The sequence below is a fragment of the Schistocerca cancellata genome, chromosome 1 (assembly GCF_023864275.1).
Source record: "Schistocerca cancellata isolate TAMUIC-IGC-003103 chromosome 1, iqSchCanc2.1, whole genome shotgun sequence".
In the NCBI taxonomy this organism is placed as follows: Eukaryota; Metazoa; Arthropoda; class Insecta; order Orthoptera; family Acrididae; genus Schistocerca; species Schistocerca cancellata.
The window spans coordinates 725742208-725768470 of record NC_064626.1 but is presented as its reverse complement, the minus strand read 5'-3'; the positions used below and the strand labels follow the sequence as shown (position 1 = coordinate 725768470).

General features: G+C 36.2%; 1 protein-coding gene across 1 annotated transcript in view; it reads right to left on the bottom strand.

Annotated features, from left to right (window-relative positions):
• Positions 1 to 26263, bottom strand: part of LOC126097821 (peripheral plasma membrane protein CASK-like) — a 654064-nt gene that overhangs the window by 289210 nt on the left and 338591 nt on the right. Inside the window, exons 8-9 of the mRNA XM_049910596.1 lie at positions 21956 to 22078; positions 13158 to 13347 (exon numbers count right to left, since the gene is read on the bottom strand). Of these exons, the coding sequence (XP_049766553.1) occupies positions 13158 to 13347; positions 21956 to 22078 (313 nt within the window). The remainder of the gene's footprint in view (positions 1 to 13157; positions 13348 to 21955; positions 22079 to 26263) is intronic.

The window sequence follows — 26263 nt, the reverse complement described above, 5'->3', positions numbered from 1 at the left end:
CTTTATTTACATAATGGCAAATAATTTAAGAAGCATTGATACAGTTAATTATTTAGTCAGTGAAGATAAGTATCAGATCAGCTAACGTAAATTACCATCTAACTGACAGGTTTTGTTGGTCTTGTTTTATAGCACACACACAAAATTGTACTGACAATAAGTGGAAGTGCTAATTTAGTCGTCTGTGTATGTCTAAGATTTTGGGAGAAGACTAGTAAGTCTCTTCAGTGTTGCCCATGCTGCTGTGAACTTGATAAAAATAGGAGGAGGATAAATTCTTTTTATCACATCAGAAAAAGCCTGGCTGTAGAGTTTATCTTGGAGGTGGTGTTGACTGGGAGCTGGCAGCAAATGAGGAAAGGAGTTACAAAAGAGGGATCCATGTAGATGAAGGGTGATAACAACTCACTGTTTTTGGGAACCACTACTGATTTGTCTGAAGAAACCACTGAAGTGAACAATTCTGAAAGTGGTACTATTTCTACAGAACTCTCCACAATCTCAGCTTCAATTTCTCATAGTGAAGCAACCATAGATAAAATAGATTAAATTCAAAAAAGGAAAACAAATATGGACGAAAACCTTTCATGACATCAAAACCAGCTGCTGTTGCAGACAGGTGTCATTTAAATCAGAGGGGTGCTGTCCTTGTGGCTACAGCTGAAGCCTTTGGACATAATAATGATGAAACAACACTTCAACATAATTAAATTAAAAAATGTTCAGGGAATTCAGAAAGAAACAGGCAGAAAATACTCAATATTTGTTTAAACAGAAGAATCCAACTTAAGTGCCTGTTCATTGGAACAGTAAGCTAGTACCAGTGTTAAATGCCAGTGTTTCAACCACCTGAAACACTACACGTCACCTTTACTCATGGAAATCAGGAACCATTAAATGGTGTGCCTGCATTACCGAATTCTATTGCAAAACAACAATCAAAGGCAATTTGGAATAACACAAGGTGATGGATGGACAAAGGGAGTTACTAGTTGAAGATGATGTTCTCTCTTTCTCAACTATCTCTTAGTGTTAGTGAACTCGATGGCCTGAAGAACATTTGTTAGTTTGTGGTAAAAGTATATGCAAAATGGTACACCTTATAGTGACTTTCCCTTTAAATTATGTAAAATTCTATGAGAAAGTAAATGTAATGGTTTCTTTGAGTGCTCTAAAGATGTTTTGTCAGCACTTACGATATTTAAATAGATTTGTGCTTTACCACTGTTCCAAGACAACATTAACAATGATACTAAACACATATGGTTAGAAATCTGTAGCAGAGAACTTTGGGGTCTGAAAGGTGGTACACTTTTCTACCTGTTCCAATTACAAAACTTCCAAATTTGCATGAACTACTGGGAATATATAAAAATATTTACTAACCGATTATGCTTTGCATCTCTATGATACGGCAGAGAGAGGAGTGAAGTTAATGCAAGACTTCAGTGGACTATAAATGGCCAATGAAGAACAAAAGGTATTATTTGTCCTAAAACTAGTAATAATTTTTGCTGCATTCGTAGATCTTTTGTATTGTATTAGACAGTAGTACTTAAATTTCTACCAAATCAAGATATTGAAGCACATCTGGGGTACATATAAAGGGTGGTTTAAATTGTTTATGCCAACAGAAAGAACACGCAATTTTTTCAGTTTTTAAGTCTTACTTAGAGCCTGAAATCCATTGCAGCAAGGATTAAAATTTATCAATTTTTATGAAATTTGGTACATTATCTAAATATCAAATAAAGAAGGGGAAAAACGAAGAAACAGGGTGGTGTGCACTCAAACCGCTTGATATTATTATGTAACCCTTACATGAATAAAAACATTTATTCATCATCTTTGATAAAAAAAACATTATGAATAATCCATAAATTTGAAATCCAATGACATTTATTGTTCCAATTCTTTGTAATTTATTAAACAAACGTAGTTTCTGTTGCTTTTAAATCCATTTTTAAAATGACTCCTTTTTCTTACCCCCCACCCCCTCAAACATGTCGTAAGAAAGTTTCTTTGATTTGCAGGGATGTGTCATTGTGACACATTAAAGAAAATACTTTCTACTCATCTATTGGTGTGTTAAATCTCCTAAAACCACATTTATTTCAGAATAGTGATAGAAGACTTTCCAATCAAAATCACATGCAGCAAAAATTGATACATCTTCAATTCTGCCTTTTTTTTTTTTTTTTTTTTTTTTTTTTTAATTCGAATCAAGATCAAAATAATATTTTTTACGACATAATGTCCCACAATTCCCACAACATTTATTTGGCTATTAAATGACTGTAGTCTGTTGTAAGCCTCCCTAAGACATGCACAGCAACATAGGTGAACTATTTGTTTTTAAATCTTGAGTAATTGCAATTGGTACAGGAAGGCGAAGAAAGTCTTCGAGTCATCTCTTGACTCTTTCTTGATGAAAAAGTTGCCAGTGTTCTGCAATATTATGACCTCTCTTGTATCCAAACCTAGTGTCTATTCTGGAATTTTTCAATCTCAAAGCTCAGAGTAACTGTGTAAATGCATCTCCCATTGAAAAACTTCTCCATCTTTAACAGAAATCTTACTTTGTGTTAATCCTAAAACATTTTCAAATGACTCTGGACATTCAGCTGCATTTCATAAGCATTTTAAAAGACATTAGATTAGAAGTCAGTTGATGTTAGTTGCTAGCAACCACTGAGTTCTTGCCTGGTTCACATATTTCGTAGCACTACAGACATGAACGAATTGTGTAACTGTCTCAAGCAGACAACCATATTTGATCATGTTAGCAATCTAAGGAAGGTGTTGCAGATTAAGGTCTTTTGTTGGCTCCATTCTCATTTTTGGTTACTTACATAGAGCACCTGTGCACATTAACAGTGGGAGGGCAGAGGGGGGGTAGGTAAGTACTGGCAGGTGCAGAGTAAGCTGAATTTGTCTGTGTCCGTAGTGTAACTGCTAAAGCCAATTGCAAATTAAGTATTTTTGAGTTTCATTTGTTATGCTATAAAGCAAGTAAAGCTGTGCTCAAGCCAAAGGTGGGTTTGAACACTGTGGTGTTCTACTAGGCATGGTAGTCTGCCTTTGCCCTCCCACCGAAGAAATTGTTAGAAGGGCACCTACATTTCAATATTTACTCTGAAACACTATGCGACTTGACTAGGCATTGTTGTCATGATTAGATGAGAAAGTGATACGTAATGAAGAAAAATGCACGAAAATTCGAGGATCGAATCCCAACCTTAAGTTTTGTAGGTTGGAACTGAACCCACTGAGACCAATTTCTGTACAAACTATAAACAAGTTATTCATCAAACACAAACTGTATGGAGCGAAAGGAACAGACACTAGTTATAAAATTCTGTAGAAGTAGTAAACAGACAAAATACAGTGGCATTCTATGTTATTCATTGTTTAAGTTACAACTAATTTATTCACATGTAAATTTGTTTGAATGATCTACTTACTCAAATAATCAACTGGACAGAAATTTATTTGATTAATGCCCATCTCCGCTTACCACTGCTCCTCACACATACTTCCTCTTTGTGGTCACTGCAGATAATATTACAGACGGAATCAAGTGCTATTAGGTCATTAGCTCAATTGAATTGCGAGGGTCTACGGTGTAACTAGACTGAAGCTTTTTTGTTCCTTATAAACAAATTTGACAATTATTATCTGTTGTTGTGCTCTTCAGCATGAATCTCTCATTTGTTCTGTTCTAAATATGTCTCAATCTCGGTACAATTTTAGCTATCGTCTAAATGTGAGCATTAGTTCATCAGGTTTCAATTCATCCAAATTAAATTGGTGCCCTTCAATAACATTCAATATTGATTATCACTTCATGTTTTGTTGTACAAGATCATACTCAGTTGCTGCAGTAATACTTCATGAATCTGAGATATACATCATTCACACTTACTCCTAACATAACATGGAAAATCAACAGCTAAAAATAAGTCCTTACTCTAAATGTATTCAAATGCTGCCCATGCCCATTAGTGCCATTACATTGTGACAAAGCTGTATAGAGTCGATGTTCCTTTAGGTTTCACTTTCATAGAGAAATGGAAGACATAAAATAAAATGAATGAACTATGTGTGATTCAGATGACTATACATGATGACCTATATGAAGTTATGAGCATTGAAAATGTTAATCTGACCAATCAACAAGCTATCTGCTTGTTAGCACCCTCATTTAAACACTTCATACTGCATCAGCAGCCATTTCAAAAACTACATCTGTTTAACGTTAGGGGGAAAATATATGTCATCTGAAACATGCCAACCAGCTGACCTTAACTCACATGTCATACTGATCATTACTTGGTGTGACCATGTACTGATGGCTGGTGCAATCTAAAAATCATAGTTTTATAGGTGGATTTAATTTAAACATTATACATGATTTGTTCCCTTTTTAAATGCTGTTCACAATGTATGTATGAGTTAAGACATATGCCCATATATGTTACACAGGAAAAGATGCCAGTGTTTATCACAAAAAGTAGCAATGACAATTACACACACATCAAAAAAAGTTTTTCATCACCCCAGCTCCCAGAACTGAAGATTGACTGTGGATACTGCATCACAGACACAGTTCCTTTAACTGTCCAGATATCACTAAACCAGCCCAGAGATGTAAACACCCAAGCATCAGGAGTGCCTAATAGACGGAGGGGGTCCAACAGCTGGTCAATTCCAGTCATTCCACCAGGAAGGAGGTACACGGCTCATGTTGTCTATAGTTCAACCACAGTCCGACAAAATGCAGCGCGGTACAGATGGGCCCAACAACATGCCAAATGGACCGCTCAGGATTGGCATCACGTTCTCTTCACTGATGAGTGTCACATGTGCCTTCAACCAGACAATCATTGGAGACTGTTTGGGTGCAACCCGGTCAGGCTGAACGCCTTAGACATACCGTCCAGCGAGTGCAGCAAGGTGGAGGTTCCGTGTTGTTTTGTGGTGGCATCAGCAGCATATTGGTCAGGCATTCATCTTCACGGGTGACAATTTGCGACCCCATCGTGCACACCTTGTGAATGACTTCCTTCAGGATAATAACATCGCTCAACTAGAGTGGCCAGCATGTTCTCCAGACATGAACCTTATCGAACATGCATGGGATAGATTGAAAAGGGCCGTTTGTGGACAACGTGACCCACCAACCACTCTGAGGGATCTATGCCAAATCACCATTGAGGGGTGCGACAATCTGGACAAAGAGTGCCTTGATGAACTTGTGGATAGTATGCCACGATGAATACAGGCGTGCATCAGTGCAAGAGGACATGCTATTAGGTATTAGAGGTACAGCAATCTGGACCACCACCTCTGAAGGTCTTGCTGCATCGTGGTACAACATGCAATGTGTGGTTTACATGAGTAATAAAAAGGGCGGAAATGATGTTTATGTTGATATCTATTCCAATTTTCTCTACAGGTTCCAGAACTCTTGTAACCAAGGTGACGCAAAACTTTTTTGGTGCATGTAAATCAAACAACGGTAAATCCAGGATGGCATAATGAGAACATAGCAGAGATTTTGAGTCGCAGATAGGCCCAACAAAAAGACAAATTGTTTGGCAGTCTTTTTGTTGAGTCTGTCTGTGACTCAACATGTTTGGGAGTCTTTTTGTTGTGCTTGTCTGCACTCAATATTTCTGCTCTATGGTGAGAAGCAATCTTTCCTTTTCACTACAGTCATAAATTGACATGCCACAGTATGAATTACCTTACCTGACATGTCACTTGATAGAAAAGGACTGCCACTAAAAACAGATACAAAAACATCTTATCCCCGTGTTTGACCTGCATATTGCAATATGTAGGTATTAATTGTGTACTGTGAATGATTCCTATCCTAAGATAACTCTATAGCATACAGCGGAAGGAACAACAAAATATAAATAGTAGAACTGGAAAACAATCTTTCGTCACCAAATCTGTTGCTAACATAAGGTACTTATCTGTCTTACTTTTAAGTGCAATTAAACTAAAACATATTATCATTAATAGAAGTCAACTTTTTTATATGCCTTTCTTATGTAGTTTATGGCAGCGAAGTATCTCTTTGCTGAATTCAGGGACAGCACACAATAGTGTGCTCTTTCAATAATACTGTTTCTCTCTAATATTCTGGATAGGCTGGTGTATCCATAAATGACCAAGTATTACTGTAGAAGTTTCCAGAAAGGCAATGCTGCAGGAGTAGCCAAATTTGGTACTTGCATTAGACAATACTGTAATGACAAAATATTGTAAATCAAAAGTTCTGTTTCAAATTAGAGCACTTGACTCTGCAGCTTTTATTTTTATGGAATAAGAAAATTTTATGAACAGTTATTAGTTGATAAACAAGATATTTTAAGTACCAGAAATCAGAAAACCACATTAGGTAGCTCCATTGTTTAGAATAAGCAGTCCTCTTCCAGCTAGACACAAATCACTAATAATATATACTGTTTCCACTACTGAGTCCACTCTTTTCTTCTCGGTTCAGTTTATCTGTCATTTTATATTAGTAAGTGAAAACATTTCTTCGTGACAATTGAAGTACCAAAATTATCAGCACCAGAGACATCACAACAAAATGAATGAGAAATAAAATTTGCAACAAAATTACTGATCCTTTTCTGTAAGACTATACCCAGTCAAATCAAATAAATACAATATATGCAATTTTGTACTACATGGTTCACATATTGTCAATTAGAGTAAAGCACTAGTGGTAAAACTGAACACTTTTTATGTGGATATTGAAATGTAGAACACAAATATTCTTAACAATCATCCTTAACTGTTTATTTTCTGTGAGTAACTATCAATTTTCATAGAGACAGTGTCAGAAAGTTAGCTTATTTTGACTAAAACTCTTAAATCCACTTAGGGTAATGTTATTAGTAGATTTTACAAACAGTATTTGTAGCACAAAAATGTGCACTATGAATAATGTGTGTTGTAATCTTAAGATTTCTTAGAATAGTTATCAAAAGTATCACATACAATACAATGGTACAAAATGTTCAGTCATAAAAAAGTTCAACCACATCCAAAATGAATTGAAAGGCACTGAATGGCTATAAAATGATTTTTTAAAACAAAATGTAATGTGTATGATGGGCATGATTAGGCAACAAACTTAAACATACCTATAGGTTAGGTCCAGAATAACTTTTCTCTCTTAAAGGTAGTGTATGGTGATTAAAATTTTGTTCTAACATTGAGATTGTATATAGAACTGAGGTTCAAATGCAGAATGTTTGCCAGTTGCATGCACATGTTCTACTGACTGAGCTACCCAGTCACAACTCTTAACTTCTCATCATACCTCTACTTTCCCTGATCTCTCTCTCCTATCCTCCAAACTTTACAGAAGTTCTTTTGCATACCTCGTGGGACTAGCATGTCTGGAAGAAAGGATACTGTGAAGAAATTGCTTATCACAGCCTAGGATAAGTTGTCCCAGATCAAGTGCCTGCATGTTAGCAAACATCTGACGCACTGGAAATCAGGCAGCCTGGCCCACAGCCTATGCGACCATACTGTCCCAGCTGAGACCCCACTGCCACAGACAGCCATGTGACTTGAGTATGCACAGAATGCATGCAATAGAACTGCCTCCTGGGCAGTCTACACTACCTGCACATGCCTGTGAGTGAGCTGAGGGGCATTTGCAAGTCCCTGAGCCCCATGGGGCAGCAATGGAGAAGTCTGGCCTAAGGGATTGTATCCATTATGAATTTTCACTCTGCAGCAGAGTACATACTGAAGTGAAACTGTGTGCTTCACTAGAACATAAACCTGGAACATTTTCTCTTTGAAAGCGATCTCCTATCACAAACTATTTTATATTCCGGGGAACCGCTGCAGTTGAAAGGCATGATGTTAGGAAGAACTTCGCTTACAGCTGGTAAAATTGTTGTTTATTAAAACAGGACTGGTTTTGCGGATTTAAGCAGCGTCGTCAGGTGAACCTATATGGTAAAAAGCTTAGTACAGTGTCGCCACATTTTGTTGATATTAAAATTTCAATATCCACAAAATGTGGCAACACTGTACTTTGGTTTTTACTATGTAGATTCACCTGATGATGTGGCTTAAAACAATGAAACTGGTTGTGTTTTAATAAACAACAATTTTACCAGTTGTAACTGGAATGCTTCCTAACATCATACAATCCCCTGCGTTTTGGCTGTCTGTAAGTAATTTCTCTGCAATATACTTTTTTTCCAAATGTGCTACTCCCACAAGAGATGCAGGAGAACTACTATGAAACTTAGATGATAGGAGATAGGTATTGGTAGACGCAGAGCTGTTTCTGTCAGTAAGGCATTTGCCCATGAAGGGTAAAGATTCCTGGTTTCAGTCCTAGTCTGGCACATGGTTTTAATCTGTCAGGAATTTGTAGAGTGTCACTTTTTCTTTTCTATTTTTCCCCCCATCAAATCACATATACTGCAACATTATGATACACTACAAATGTGACTCGTACAACATCCAAATAAAAATAGTGTCGCTCATTTGTCTGCAGCTCATAATGGCATGTAACAAGTTAATTTACAGGTCATCCACTACAGAGTATTTTTTGTATATAGATATGTGCTGATTATTTCTACATGAGCAAATAAATATTCATGTCATAGCTTCAGTGGGCATGATATCTCTTTACACTTCAAGTTTCTAAAGAAAAAATAGGACTCTGTGCACCAGAAAAACAAGAGGAGAAACAAATTCTGTTGGTTGTTTAATGTTTTTACATCAACAAGAGATCAGAATGTCTGGTAGCATCAGATTTATAATCATCACCCTTCATAGTCATCCTTTAATATGCAAACAATTCAAAAAAATTTTTTGGAAGAACACAATTACACAATGTTATCAATTATTTGTCTTTCACATACAGTACCATAACAATCAAAATAATCAATTTTTGACAATGTAATGTAATCAGAGAGATAAAAATATCTACTAACCAAGCGGCAGCAAGGGAACACACATAAAAGAAGATTATACTTATGCAAGCTTTCATAACCATTATCTCCTCCTTCCAACAGAAGTGTTTAAGGGGAACAAAGAGGGGTGAAGGAAAAGAACTAGAGAGGTTTAGGAAAACGGATAGATTTCAGAGAAGACACCCAGAACTGCAGGTAAGGGGAGACTTACCAGACAGGATGAGACCTGTAAATCTTCCCTGACTTTCCCAAAATCTATCCCTTGTCCTAAACCTCTCTAGGTCTTTTCCTTTCACCCCCTTCCTTTATCTTTAACCCTTGTGCTGGAAGAAGGAGCCACTGGCTCTGAAAGCTTGCAGAAGTATAATAATCTTTTATGTGCATGTTTACCGGCTGCCACATGGTGAGTAGATCTTTTTTATCTATCCAATTGCATGCAGTACCATGTTTCATAAGCTTCTTTATGCTATTTGACAATAGAATACAATGTGCCAATAACATATTTGACTTCTATCACAAACTCTGTGATTCACAGCAACACAAATGATGAAATGAAATAAGATTTCTAAGCTAAAGTACAAAATACATTCTGTTTTTATGTGCCTGGCCTCATTTCAACATCGGCATGGTGAGTGAATTTAACCTCTCACTCCCAATTACTTGTGTAATATGTAAACATATTGCAGGTATAATCTTCGGACAACAGTAGCGTATTGCCATTCTTTACCAAAAACATAGACAAATCCTGAATAACATGCCAAACCCGCGAAGATGTGGGATAAGACCCATTCTCAACAGCCTGCTCATGACTGGAAAGAGATATAACAGCAGTACATCACAAATGGGACTTGCATGTGAACCTGATTAAAAACCACAACCGGCTATATTTATACATTTTAATACCAAACAAATCACACTGCATACATAACAGTACACCATTTCTCACAATGAACGTGGTGTGACCACCTATCAAACTGGTTATTAATTTGTAACAAGAAACTTTGTAATGGAGCTATTATGAAATGAATCAAATCACAAGATTTAAAGTAATTTGGCTAGTAGCTGAATTTTTAACTTCATACTGTAAGAAAGTAAATAGAAATTCTCCAATTAGGTCACATATTGTCACGGGGAAATACAAGGACCTGAAAGTAATACAACACTTTTGCTTTTCCACCAATTTTGGCTGAAGAAATGAATTTGTTGTGATACATCATGGAATATTCCCAGTTCTGCCCCTATAGTTTCATTAAGTTCCAATAGGTGACAGTGGTACACATAGCCTTCAAAATGGCATCTGTAACAGAGGTGCATTCCGAACACAGAGCTATTAATATGTGTCTTTAGATGGAAAGCCAGACCATCGTAGATATTCATATGTGCTTGCAGAATGTCTGCAGGAAACTAGCAGCGAACAAAACCATGGCGAGGCATTGGGTACGGTGTCTGTCATCATCGCAACAAGGTCATTCAAACCTGTCCCATAGTCTGTGTGTTGGCCAGCCACACACAGATGTGATGCCTGCAATGTTGAAACATGAGTAACTCTCACGCAAGGTGATTGACAGATCACAATCAAACACTTCGTTGCACAAATGGACATCTCTGTTGACAGTGCTGACACACTCGTATCCCAGTTGGGAACCCAAAGATGTGAGCCTCCCTGGTTCCCCACTGCCTGACAGAGGGCCATGAAGACCAATGAAGGACAATTTATGTGGAGTTGCTTGCACGTTATAAGGCTGATCATAATAATTTTTTGTCAAATATTGCTACAAACAATAAAACAAGTGTCCATTATTTCGAACCAGAAATAAGAAGGCAACCCTTGGAGTGGTGCCACAGCACCTTTCCTCCAAAGAGAAAGTTCATAGCCACACCCTCAGCCAATGCAGTCGTGTCAAAAGTCTTCTGGGAGTCTAAAGCCGTTATTCTGTTTGATGTCCTCCCTCATGGTACAAAAATCAACTAAAAAGTATACTCTGGTACTGTCAGAAAACTGAAGAAATGACTTCCACATGTTTGTCACCACAAAAATGCAAATAAACTTTTCCTTTTCCATAACAATGTATGGCCTCCCACTTGTCTGTGCACCGAGAGGAGCTCACAAACCTTTATTGAACTGTTCTTCGTTCTAGGGGAATGATGACCTCAGAAGTTAAGTCCCATAATGTTCAGAGCCATTTGAACCATTTTTGAACTGTTCTTCCTCATCCACCCTACTGCCCAGATTTGCACCTTCTAACTTCCACCTGTTTGGCGCAACAAAGGATGCACTCCATAGGAAGCAGTGCAAGTATGATGGGGATGTTATTGATGCAGCAAGATATTGGCTCTGATGTTGAACAGGACAGTGGTACCATGAGGGGATACAGGCCCTCCCAGTAAGGTGGTGTAAGGCTACTGCACTGAATGGAGATTATGTCAAAAAATAGGGTTTTGTAGATAAAAGAGTGGGAAATAATATTTTGTATAGGAATCCAGGATAAAACCACCCTGCTTGGAAAAAAAGTGTTGCATTACTTACTGCAAGTCTCTAATAGCTATACCAAAAGAAGTCATGAGATGAGAAATGAAGTTTACATATAAATGAAAATACGACATCTAAAGCAATGACATACAGTTCATACTGGTTAAATAATGATAGTTTAGCCAGTTTCAGAATCATACACGCAAAGAACAGGTGACTATCACACTTTCTTGGACCCTAGGTGTTTCTGCAAAGTACACTTTTTAAGAATTGTTTCTGGGTTTTGCTAAATATTTATTCTCTGATGAAGTTTGTTAATTTGAACTGCAGTACTTATTTAAAACAATGCTGTACTTAATTACAATACCAGACAGAAAAAATGACATTCATTACTCCACATTAAGGTTGTGTTTGGGACAAAACAGTGTGCACAACACTGTAACCAAAATTTCCTGTAAGTTACCCAGTTACATAAAATATTGGATAGAAACAAAATAAAATTTGACGACAAACTGGAAAAGTTCTCTTTCACAACTCCTATTCCACAAAATAATTTCTATTATTCTAACGTGTAAAAGGTGGTAAATAGGGATTACAAACTCACATCTATATATTGAAAAAAGGGAAAAAAATCATATAAATGTCCAGTATGTAGCCATATTTGCAAATTATTTTGTGATATGGATGTATAATGATTCACTCCACATCATTACAATTTACTGTATAAATGATTCATGGAACATGAAATGAAGTAGGTAAGTAACCAACCACAACCTAAACTGAAGTTACATTGCAAACACACTAGCTTACGTACACTGTTTTTACGTTTTTGTGACCTTTTTGGTCCTCATTTGCAAATTAATAATCAGTTGTCGACTTCATGCTGTCGTATGGTGCACACTTAAAATTTGTAGCATTATTTACACAGAATAAATTTCAATTTTTATTTGAAAAAGGTATCCTTTTCATTAGCCAGAAATTATTCTTTATTTGTAACAGATTCCTTTTATTCTAGTTATCTCTAAGTCCTGTGTAATTTCCAGCTGTTGACTACACTTCATGGAATTGAAAGCAAAATTTGCATAAATATACATTAGGAACTTCAGCCACACCATAGACAATAGCACAAAGGAAAAATAGAATGAACCAAGCTTAAATCGTTCTTTAACTCTCTAGAAATACTCTCAGTCCTTTATGAGAAGCTGGGTAGGACGACTACTGTTGCACCACAGTGTGGTTAGTAATGTGAAAGCTTCAGGCAGGAATTAAAAAAAAAAGAAAATTAAAAAACCTTCATTGATTTGTGAGCCACTGTCCATCTCAGCCATATAAAGCCACAAACTTCCCATTGAAATAAGGAGAGAAATACAAATTTTTGGGAGTGTCTCTGAAGACCCCACATCGCCCAAGGTATTCTCTTTTGTATACTGTGAACTTTATCTTTGGGGGGGGGGGGGGGGGGACAGTCCAAGTGAATACTGAATGGTAAATGGAAGAATGGGTAGCAACAGCTAATGAATTTGGTTTTAAGATTACTGGAATGTTAATGGGGGTAACGATAATGATATTTTAGAATAAAAATGATATCTTGAACTGCTCTGACTTACTTTTTCTGTATAGTTAATTGCAATCAATTTCATTATTTGCCATCATACACGTATGATGGACCTCAAAATATCCAGAGCTGTTATAATTCACTTGAACCTGGAATGACTCACCCGAAGATGTAACTTCATCCTCTCCAAAATCTGAGAACCCATCACTGTTTGGATCCGAGTAAAAGGAAGTCCACTTTGGGGAAGACACAGCTGCCAAGACTGCTCCTTTGAGCTTTCTCCTGGCATTGAATTTTTTCATTTCTTCCACTGTATCCGCTAAATGTATTTTTGTAGCACTTTTATCTCTGTCCTGTTATTTGGAAACAAAATCAAATAAGAATTACTTCACTGGCTGCAACTATAACATTCCTGCAGAGAGATATTATCACAGTTCACATATAAGAATACAGATATACTTTTAATAGTGTTTCTTGGGACTGAACAACAAGGAATGACAGAATATTTTGTGTTCTGCATAGTACAAAACTCAATCTACAACAGATTTCAAACGAAAACATGAGGGTCATTCCACGCCAAATCATCCAGCCAATAGTAGATATTACACCCAAGATTTTGGATTTGTTTAAAATTTATATGTGAAATGTATGCATAAAGCTAAGAAAATATCCAAAGTTTCATCCAATTCTAACAAGTAGTTTCTGAGCTATCACTGTTTAAAATTTTAGGTTAATTGTATTTTCGAGTGCGATTAAGACGCAACGAAAGTGTGCATGCTTTTACAGAATTTGATGCAAAATCGTTAATTTTGAAGCTATAGCCTTGAAATTTTCACTGTTCCAAATTAAACACAGACTGATTGATCTATTAAATTCCCATTCATATTGAAAAACTGAACTGGAACTCCAAATATTGTCAGTTTCATAATTGGGATGTACGCGTAGAAAATTATGAATAGCTAAAATCTCTCTCCAAATAACCCAATATAATCATATATTTTTGAAAACAGCATAAAATTAGCTTTCAAATGGTGCAAAAAAAAAATTGTTGGGGTTCTGTATTGTAACAATTTTATCTTATACTGAAGTAAAAACAAGTTTTATCTATTCAAAACTTGTAGAATGGCTGTTTTAACATTCAAAATGGTTATAGTACAGGTTATGAAGAAGTAAAAGGTTTTAAAACTATAATTTGGAAGATCAGCTGCTTAGAACAGTAATTTATTGGTACACTTTTTGTTATTTATTTTTTAATTGGGTCAAAGACTTTACTGTAGTTGCAATTTTACTTATCTTTTTTGTTTTATTTAGCTGAAGTTAAAGTCAAGAAACATATAACATTTTTGGAGTCATGTGACGTGCGTTGAAGTTCAGATATGCCAGTACTACTATGCAAGTATGCACATGAAAAATTCGCCAGTCAGCAGTCTGCCTGCTGTCTTCCGTCAAGACATGGAATTCAAGTCAGGACATGAAACCCTCCCTCACCCCACAGCCTACCTGTACTGCAAGTCTATAATCATGCCTTTGGCTCTGTTGAAGTTAACTGCCTAGTGTTTTATGCTTGGTGACATATTAAATAATTGTTATATAAACGCTGTTATAATTTTATTTTTAGAACTATTGTATTCTGTGTGTGTGTGTGTGGGGGGGGGGGGGTTTTTTCTTTTCCTTGCCATGGAGATAAGAGCAAATTCAAGTAAAGATGAAACATTTTAAGTGTTCAGGAGGTTCATTATTAAATTTTTCATGTGATAATACTTTGCCGACAAAAAGCAAAGACATTTATTTAATTTCAAAAAAGTAGTCTTAAGAAGAAGTTGAAATTTTAGTTTGGCGTACTAATAAGCAGTACAGTGAAACAGTTGACACTTGTTCCCATCATTTGTGTTATTTTTAAAGTATGTTTAAAAGAACCAAAAATCCTGCTGTGATCCATTCAAGAAACATTCACTACCTTTAAAAAAGAAGAAAGATTTCAGGATAATTACTCTGAAAAAAGCAAAATAAATATGTTAAGGAAAATAAGAACATTATTTTACTGCCAGGAAAGCTGGTGTGCAGAACACATAGAAAACTGTTGAAAGAGGCAACACCTACTTTAGATCATGAAGATATTGCTCTACTTGCAAGTGATGAGAGTGAATTAACCAATGCAAAAAGAGTAGCAGAAATAGAAAAGTTGAATGACACTCTTTTAGGGTTGGATGTGACACCACTTAAACTTCAGTCATTATCTACCCCATCGAGGAAAAAATGTGCTAAAAAGAAGTTTAAAACGGCAAAAGGCCAGGTTAAAAAAGTTGTAATTTGTTTTGAAAGTACAAGACTACAACGATTCAAGTGAATCTGACAGCACAACTCAAGGTAATGAATTGAAGACAAAATCTGAGAATCTTTATCATTTAGTGGATGCTATAAAGGAATAACTCAAGACAAACTTAACCAAATGGGAAAAATAAAGATATTAAAAATCACACCCTAGACCTGGTCTCACAGAAAAGCAGCGGAAAAATTTAATGTATTAGAATATTTAGTGCAAAAAGCCAGAACACTTGAAAACAAGAAAGGTTTTTTGGCTTTAACAGAACCCAAACATGGCAGAACTCTTCACCAAGAAACAATAGACACTTGAATCCTACCACTGCGGCCACTTGAGCTACTCAGTTCATCCAGTAGTGATTTTTTCTTCCTAAAAATGAAGATTCCACCATATAAGAAACAACATTGTTTCATTTCTGATGATCTGGAGCATGATGTACTATTTGTTTATGCAGAACAAGAAAAAAACTCATAGATTTCATAAAACAAAACTTTCCTGATGTTGACCAAATTGAGTATTTTACAGACGGTTGCAGTGCTCAGTACAAAAGCTTCAAAAGCATAATAAATTTATGTTTTCATTACAAAGATTTTAAATTAAATGCAAGCCCGTCATGGTAAAACAATATGTGATGGCATTGGGGGCAAAGTCAAGAAAACTGCTGATATGAAACATTCTGAAGAGAACTGTTACAAAAACAAACAATTTGCAGAGCAGTAGGCAGAGTGAGCAGATAATAAACGCTGAACAAATATACAATTTTTGCAAAAGTTTATTCTCAATAATATATTTTTTCTTTTTAAAGGAAGAAGAAATTGAAACTAACAGAACAATGCTTGAAACTAGATTTCAAATGGGTCAAACAATACCAGGTACAAGAAATTTCCATTATTTTAAGCCAGCTTCTTGCAAAGAAATTACAGCCAAACAGGCGAGTTCAGACTCGGAAATTTTGTTGAAACAAAATATTTTTTATGACTATCCCAACTATTAAACCTAACCTACATTCTTTCTTTGCATGCATTTATGAGCAAAACTGGTTGACAGGAATGGTTCTGAATTAAAATAAGAAGGATACTATGAAATTTTTTTTATGCACCCTTGTGGACCAGCAGAAACTTTCTTTTGGTCTGTTCCACCAGCACGTCTTCTATGTGTAATAGCTCCTCCAGAGGTAGCATCTCACTTTGGCAGATCATATAAGACTGATGCTAATTCCTAAAAGGAAATCAGCAAAACATGGAACAATTTCAATGCTTTATTGTAAAAAAAAACCCTTAATGGACATTTAAATGTAATTATTGTACACACTGCTTCATATGAATTTGGTATAGTACTTCAACTGAATAATTATTGAACTTTAAAGTTATGAAAAACGCTTTGTACAAAGGACTTGTTTGAAAACAAATAATCGCCAACTTGTGTACATTCAAATGTAAGTAAACCTATTTTGTAAAATTCTGAATTTATGTATCTTTCATTTTAAAATAATTGATACATAAAACTTAAGTTCATCTGGTATTTTCATAGTTGTATTGACCTCAAATGTTAAATTACTGTATCAAACACGTATTTTACGAAGTAAATTACAAAATTTGACTTCAATTTGTTATAAAATTGTTACAACTCAGAACCCCCAATTTTTTTGCACTGTTTGAAAGGTAATTTTATGTTGTTTTCAAAAATATATGGTTTTATTGGGTTATTTGGAGAGAAATTTTAGCTATTCACAATTTTCTACGCCTGCGTCATAATTTTGAAATTAACAATATTTTGAGTTACAGTACAGTTTTTCAATACAAATGAACATGATAAATTAGAATTTTGTAGATCTATAAGTTTCAGTGTTTAATTTAGAACAGTAAAAGTTTCAAGGCTATAGCTTCAAAATTAACGATTTTGCTTCAAATTCTGTAAAAGCATGCACGCTTTAGTTATGTCTTAATCGCCCTGAGAAATTCAATTAACCTAAAACTGTAAATGGTGATAACTCAGAAACTACTTGTTAAAATTGGATGAAACTTTGAATATTTTATTGTCTTTATGCATACAATTCAAATACAAATTTTCATAAACATCTCTGACAGTTGGGTGTAGAGCCCTGGATGATTTAGTATGGAATGACCCAGGATTCTTATCAGAATATGTTCACTACAGCACTGTTAACCATCACATTATAACCTTTCAATAGTAAATATAATCTGCCTGTTTTATAAACAATAAATCAGTATCTCTGTGACAAAAGTGCTGTTAGCGTTAATTCTCCAGATATTGTATTGATCTGACTAAGCATGTCTAACCATCACTGAAAATAAATTGTTAGTCAAATACAAAGTAAAATACAACTCTTCCAGTTAATTTAACAAAATTCCCTCTGAGAAAGCCTGCCTGGACAAGATGAAAACTGAAAGAAAATTAATTATTCAGATATCATTCAAAATATCTATAGGTTTCAATGAATGCAATCTCTAATTGAGAAAAAAATTATCATCGTAAGCTTAACATGTAGAAGCAGACTGAGAAAATCAAGTATGATGTACATGCTGTAAGTACTTTATCAATGATGGCGAAAACTACAGAAGACCAAACTCTCATGAGAGCCATACAGAGCATTAACAAAATTCCTGTTACCTACAAGGGAAGCTGCAGCATTTATTTTAAATGATGCATTAGAAGTATTAGGCCTAGTACATTTTAAGCAAGCATCTGTTGTCAAAAATGCAGGGAATTATTTTCTTTGAATATTTCTTAAGCATTCGTGGAAATGTTATCAACAGATGATTCGAAGATACAGAAAATTATTTCAAGAAAAACAATTCCCAAGATTTCTACAGAGTATTCAAACAAAAGTTAAAGAAGTACTCTCCTCCATTACTCCAATTCAGAAATGAGCATGGGGAAATTGCCCATACCAACACCGAAAACTGTGAAATTCTTGCAAAATACTTTTCTAAATTACCAAATTGTGGAAAGCTTGCAGAAAAATTTAAGTTCCATCACACACAACGAAACGCAGACTCAAAGCCACCAGGTTTACAGGAGATTAAAGAGATAATTCAGTCACTAAAAAATAACAAATTGTCAGGAGAAAACCAAATCATCACAGAATTATGGAAAAATGCAGGAGAAAATCTTATTGCAAAACTCAAAGAAATTATAGATGAAATCTGCAAAACTGAAAATATCCCCACAGATTGGAAGACAGCAATCATACGTCTGCTGTACAAAAAAAGGAAGTGAAACATACCCCGACAACCACTGAGGAATCTCTTTATATTATCAATAACATACTACATTCTGTCTAAAGCCCTACAAAACCAAGCAGAACCTCAGCTCGATTTAAAACTAGGTGAATACCAAGGTGGATTCAGGAAAGGTCAATCATACGTAGAAAAAATGCTGAACTTGAAAAACTCGATGAAATATTTGCATAGCACAAAAGTTATGTCATCACGTTTGTCGACCTTAAAAATGCATATGACAGAACCCCTTTTTGAAGTGTTAGCAGAATTTGGACAAGATCAAAAGACAACAAACATCATAAAAGAAACACTCACGGAGACCAAATCCAAAGTAAAATTTATGGGAGACTTGAGCACAGAATTTGATATAAACACAGGAGTACGACAAGGGGATGGACTGTCCCCAGTGCTCTTCAACTGTGCAGGTGCACCAGCACACAGACTGAGACCAAAATGTAAGGGCATAAAATTAGACTGTTTAGCATTTGCTGACAACATGGCACTGATCACCCAAAACATTACTGATGTGCCGAAACAGCTAGAATTATTACAAGAGCAGGCAGCAAAAATAGGATTAGAAATTTCATTTGAAAAAAACAAAATTTATGACTGACATCAAAGATGCACCTTCTGATTTCAAAATTGGTAATAACTACATCTCTCGAGTAAAAGAATTTAAATATTTAGGTGAATTGAATGCAGAAAATTGTAATGAAAAGAAATGTCAGATCAAGAGTCCAGAAAATGGAGACGGCATCTGAGTTAACAAAAAATGTTTAAAATGAAAGAGTCTCTCGTGGAACTGCAAAATACGACATTACACAACAGTAATTAAACCCAAAGCTCTCTACACATCTGAAACACTAAATCTTCAACACAGGACACTAAAAGGGGAATTCGAAGAGAAATAATGCAAAATAATAAGGAAAATCCTAGGACCAAGAACTAAAGATGGTGTGCATTATCCAAAACCCAATGCAGTAACATATCTCCAAAATAACAGACACAATGTGCATGAGAAGAATCGAATTCATGGGGCATTTAGAAAGAATGGACTCAAACAGGTTAATGCACAAAATCCATACATTTTTAAACAACAAAACTACAAGACCAAACTGGTACAAACAGACGGAAAAAGACCTGAGAGAATTAGGGTCTCCAAATCTACATGACAGATATGAAATCAAAAAAATCAAAAAAATCACAAACACATGGGGTTTTGAGGAAGAAGTCAGAAAAACTAACCGACATACGTGATCTACACAACGAAAGCTAGCCCATTTGTTGTATATGAAGGAATGCTGGGCGAAAAGGAAGGCCAACCACTGTTGATTACACGTGGTCCTAAGTGATCCAACCGCGAAGAAGAAGAAAGATGTTTAACAACAGCTATTATATACAGCTGAGGAATAGTCAACCTTTATTGCAAAGTAGCAGCTTGCTTCTCAACATACTATGTGACATTTAACTCTTATAATGACAAATAATACCAAGCAATACAGTGACAGTTTATTGTTAATACAATGTACAGATTAATACTCTAAGAGGCACTTTCAATTTGTTAACATCTATTTTGACTCATTCCATATCCTTGAAGGTTCTGTGTCTGGATGTGATCTCCAAAACACGATGAAAGGACAAATAGCTTCAAAGGTCTCTCTCTCTCTCTCTCTCTCTCTCTCTCTCTCTCTCTCTCTCAATCGGGCTGCTAGAGCTGCAGTGTTTTATACAATGTAGCTGTGTGTGAGGGGGGGGGGGGGTTGCAGTATTTACATTAGTCACCTTTGATGCATTGCCTGGAAGTTAAAGATTGTTTTACATTTTGTTCATATGCCTATTGACAGCTAAAACCTCAGCTATGTGACAAGCAGTTACCGTCATTGTTTCCAAAAACTGCTTTAAACTGGACAGGTAGCTGGAGTATATCAAAGTTGTTATGTAAAGAGGATACTTTGTATTCTAATGACAGCTACGGTGGTTGAAATAATGATGCGTTTGCCACAAACACTGGTTTCCACCTTACACGATTCTCACTTCCGTTCAATTGTTTGTAGATAAGCTAAGGTATCTGTCGTCAAAGTTAAGATAATTTCGCAGTTCAGCCGTACACTGACCACCAAACGAAGTTCTGACCACAAGGGTAGTTTCTTACTTCAAGATAACACTTGATTCAAGAAACGAAAAACTTCATTTGAACCTACATTACGCTACTGTGAAACACATCTCTGTTACTGAACGAAACATCACAGCTCAAAAGTTTTCATTTTAAAACTCATGTTTAAAAACAAAATGAAATAATAGAGGTATGTGAAAAATCAACCACTAAACTAATATCTGTGATTTTGTCAGAAGTGGATCTCAATTAATTTCATACTTCCTATTACAATACGATGTAATTCCCAAAAGAAATCGAAAAAATCGCCTTTTAACATTGCAAAGATTTCCTAATGTTGCTAAACATTTGTCAAATTTTAACCAAATAAACACCGAAGTGCGACGGCAAAGAACTGTGGACGCTTTTCAAAGTCTCGCTAGAAGCGACTGTTTTTCTATCTTTATTTTAGTTATAAACTTATTATCAAATGGAAATGTCAGTTAAAAAATACTGAATCATAATTTCTAAAATAAAATTATCATCTTTTATTTTGAATTATCCACTGCATGAAAATAACACTGATACAGGCATGTGAAATGCCTTATTCTTACATGAGGGAATTATGTTAATCAGTGAGACTGTTCTATGTACAGACATTAAAACAAAGTATTTTATTTTCTATTCTATGTTTTGAATTCTTGTACCAAATTCTGTGTGAATAGTGTACAGGTATTTTCGTACGTTGGGTATGATAATTAAAAATAAAATATTATTATTTAAAAACGAATGATTCAATTTTTGTTGATAAACATTCTGATTTTATAATGAATATAGAATTTAAGTAACACCAAGGAGAAGTCAGCACTGATGTGAATCGTACCAACAACTTCACAAGCACTTGCACACTAACCGCTCACCTGCCCCGGAATTGTTGTGTCAGTAGCTTCTAAATGTTTTGTACTTAAACACGCTAGGAAATCTTAGAGGCCTGATCTTCGGAAGAGGTTTTTTTATTTTTATTTTTTATTTTTTATTGATTTATTTATTTATTTATTTTTTGACAATAGCGTCGTACTGCTTTGGGAAAGTGGTGTGCGAGCAGTGACCCTCGTATATCCCACTGTTAAGAGGAAAATTGAAGCACTTACACAAGCATGCCAAGCGCAAATGACTGCCACTTACTTGTTAGCCTTTTATGTCTTTCGCTTATGACTAAGACACAAAATTGGTTACAGCTCCTGAAATGAGGATCAGTAAATTGTGGTACTTCTACTTTCAAATATGGATTCATAGGTACCTACCCTTAGCCACCTATGATTTAACACTTCTTGTATTGTTATTCTTTGCGTATGGTCCACTGTCAGCATTTTTTGAACGAGGTCTTTCGCCGCGTCACTAATGAATTCCCATTGAGGCGAATCCAGCTGTAACATAACACAACGATAATTGCAGCAATTAAGAAATAGCAATTTACAACAAAAACAACGTTGAGTGCAAACACTATAATCTCGTCGTTTTACTTGCAAGCTTTACAGCAATCTCTTGCTGTAAAAAGGACACATGCAAATGTTTCTTCTGAACAATACTCAATTTTGCACTACGTGCCAACTTTCTACTTAATAGACTCAGATTCTAGTAAAAAACTGAATGCCGTCAAATCGGACACAATGCGAAATAACAGTACTCTCTGCACCCTCTCTTCGAAACAGGAAATAGAAATAAATAGCTATAATTAAAAGACTGGATTTTCGCTTTACTTGATTATAATCATAGAAATTTTTATAAATTTCTGTGTCGTTAAGTCCTCTAGAGTAAAGTATTAAAATTTCACTATCCGATTTAGAATATAACGACTCTTTATCAACATCATACATTTGATGTAACATCTCTGTCAAAACTGTTTTCAGTGTTCTGCTGCTGATCACTGTATAGTTTGATGCTATTTCCGGACGGATTTAAAGTCATAAGCCGTCGCGGCAATTCGCGACGTGCATTATTCATTGTCTTGTATTGTATTGTCTACTGTGTGGCATAATGTAAATCGTTGTCATTGTTGTACTAAAAATTACTGTTATTTATTTAGTGTATGGCATAACAAAACACTTAATATCATATACATGGCACAAAAAAACTGTTAAAAATGAAGGTATAAAAGTGCATATAAAAACAACCAGTGCGTGTTGGCAAGTGACGCAAAAATTCATTTTTTTAAATAATAGATTGCGTCTTGGGTTATAGTAAATAGGTCAGATCGCTCGCCACAGTATGAACATCAAGATAATTCTGCTGTCACGGAGTAGACCTTTTGCCTGCAATTCCACACTAACTTTCAGGTGAAACTGCCTCTTCGTGTTAAGTAAAATGAGTCCAGACATATGCCGTTGTTTGCTCGCATCATCGACATTCTTCGGGGCAAATCGAAGCCTACAGTTTTTTTTTTTTTTTTTTTTTTTATCCACGAAATATCGAGGCCACAAACTGCCGAAGACTATTCCCACTGTTTTTACACGTTTCGATGAAAATGAAGTTACCGATTTCCACATGTTCGTACTGATGGTAAATTGGGAGCAAACTATTATTCTGTGTTCAAGTGTGTATTTTGACAAGAACAGGACCCGGCGTATTTAGCGCGCTTGGTAGGAATGTGGGCAAATATGATTAACTGTAGGAAGCTAGGCGGAGTAGATCTTACTGTTCCGGATATTATACCCATCTTAGGCCCCATAGGTAACATACAGGTGACTCAGGAGGAACGGTCAATATTCAGGGATATGGCAGGAACGACCATTAGAAGCAAAAACTCTAGTAAACTTGGGCTCTAAAAGGCATACCCCAGGTGCTACGAGTTCTTTATCATCTTCTTTACTGTGACACAAATCTTTTCTACTGAACAAGTGCTCATAGCTCAAAAGCATGCATTTTACAGCCTACGTTGTGCGCTGAGACTTGGAAAGAATGAAGTACAATGGTCGAGCAGCTCCTCACAAGCCACACATTTCTGTAGTCAATGCTACACGGATGCTTGGGATGATGTCGCTGGACAGAGGATGACTGGAAACAAGCAATTTGAAACGATGAATCATGCTACACCCTATGGAATCCGATGGAATGGGCTGAGTTTGGTTAATGTTCTGGAAATCATTACTTGCCGTCAAGTGAAGTCTGGAGGAGGTGATGTTGCAGTATGGAGGGGGTTTTTTCCTACCCTTAAGAATATGGTAACTGCGGAAGGATACGAACACGTTCTCAGCACTGTGTACTGCGTACAGTAAAGGGACACTTTGGGGACATAGCTGATTGTATCAACGTGACAATACATCCAGTCATCACACAGCATGTGCGAGGCTATGGTTTGCGGACAATAATATCCCTGAAATGGACTGGCTTGCCAGAACCCAATAGAACATCCTTGGGATGAGTTAGAATGACGTCTTCGCTCCAGACTCAGTGTCTCCAAACATCCAACCTTCTCTTTCGTCGCTTGAGTAATAACGGGTTGCCAATCCTCCAGAAACATTCAGGCACCTCACTGGAAGTGCCCCCCAGTTCAAGCCGTCAAAACAGTAGAAGGGTGGAACACCCTATATTAATGTCTGCTAATTTGTGTCAAGATTACTTTGATTAGATAATGTGTGTTTCCCGCATATGTTTGTGTTGCCGTTTGGCTTAATATTCTCCCTTTTAACAGCAAAAATCTAAATAACGTTTTAGACCTGGTAAGTACCGGGTCAACAAATGTTGTTGTTGTTGTTGTTGTTGTTGTTGTTGTTACTGTTGTTGTATTAGTCCTCAGTCCAGAGACTGGTTTGATGCGGCTCTCTACCCTGTGCAAGCCTCTTCATCTCCCAGTAACTACTGCAACCTACGTCTTTCTGAATCTGCCTAGTGCATTCATCTCTTGGTTTCCCTCTACGATTTTTGCCCTCCGCGCTGCCCTCCAATATTAAATTGGTGATCCCTTGATGCCTCATAACATGTCCTCTCAACGGATCCCTTCTTCTAGTCAAGTTGTGCCACAAATTTCTCTTCTCCCTAATTTGATTCAGTACCTCCTCATTAGTTAACTGATCTACCCATCTAATCTTCAGCATTTTTCTGTAGCACTACATTTTGAAGGCTTCTCTTCTCTTCTTGTCTAAGCTATTTATCGTCCATGTTTCACTTCCATACATGGCTATAATCCATACAAATACATTGTGACACTTAAAACTACATTCGATGTCAAAAAATTTCTCATTCTCAGAAACGCTTTCCTTGCCATAGCCAGTCAACATTTTATTTCCTCTGTACTTGGCCCTCATCAGTTATTTTGCTCCCCAAATAGCAAAGCTCATTTAGTACTTTATGTGTCTCATTTCCTAATCTAATTCCCTCAGCATCACCTCATTTAATTCGACTACATTACATTATCCTCGTTTTGCTTCTGTTGATGTTCATCTTATATCCTCCTTTCAAGACATGTCCTTCAATTGCTCTTCCAGGTCCTTTGCTGTCTCTTAAAAAATTACGATGTCATCGGCAAACCTCAAAGTTTTTACTACTTCTTCGTGGATTTTAATTCCTACTCCAAATTTCTGTTGTTTCCTTCACTGCTTGCTCAATATACAGATTGAATAACATCGGGGATAGGCTACAACCCTTTCTCACTCCCTTCCCAACCACTGCTTCCCTTTCATGTCCCTCAACTCTTATAACTGCCATATGCAAGCTGCAGTGGATAATTTTAATCGCATTGAATCATATGTAATAGCTTGACTATAAGTTTCAGGATAATCCATACCAGCAACTACCTTGAAACCTGTATCACAAGTATTGCCTTCAAACGTGCTACATAATCACTAATAGAATATTTGATTGTTACACACAACGGTTGTCAGCAACCTCTTGAATTGGATTCATAAGTGTCCAGGTTTCGTTAACTTTAAAGAAATTTCATTATTCATTGCACTTTTCCATTTTCTGCTTCATCACGTGTAACTGCTTCTTAGTATACTTCTGGTTGGACAATATCTAAAATGGATTCGTTATTTTCGTATCCTAATGGCAATTTTGTTCATCTACCATCTCTTAACTGATATTTCTGGTTAGATTGAACAGCTTCATCAGCTGTTACTTCCTGTTCGCTGACATCATCTGAATTTGCATCATCATTTCTCTCTTCACAGGTCTCTGAATAATTCTGAACAACAGGAAAGTTCTGAAGAACGTCTTCTGCAGATGGTCTCTTATTTGCAGAAAGAACAAAATCAATTGCTTTTGACGGTGTTTCTTCCGTGCTACAATTGTCCGTAAACAGTTTTCCGTAAAAGTAATATCTGGGAGTTGTCGCCGGTATGATAACCTTGTGTGTTTTGGTCGTAACCAAAAAAATGACCCCTACCAGCTACTGCATCCCATTATTGCTTTTTTCCCTTAGGAACACGGAAATAAATTTCTTCACTAAAAGTTCTGACGATTCTTAAGCTTGGTTTCCTCTCTAACGACAGCTTACATGGCACAACTTCGCTTTGTCTACTTGTCCCAGTCCAGTGTGCGTGAATACTGCGTTAAGTCACCGCTTCTGCCCACATTTCAGCGGGCAATTCACCTCCATTCAGACCAGTCCCGGC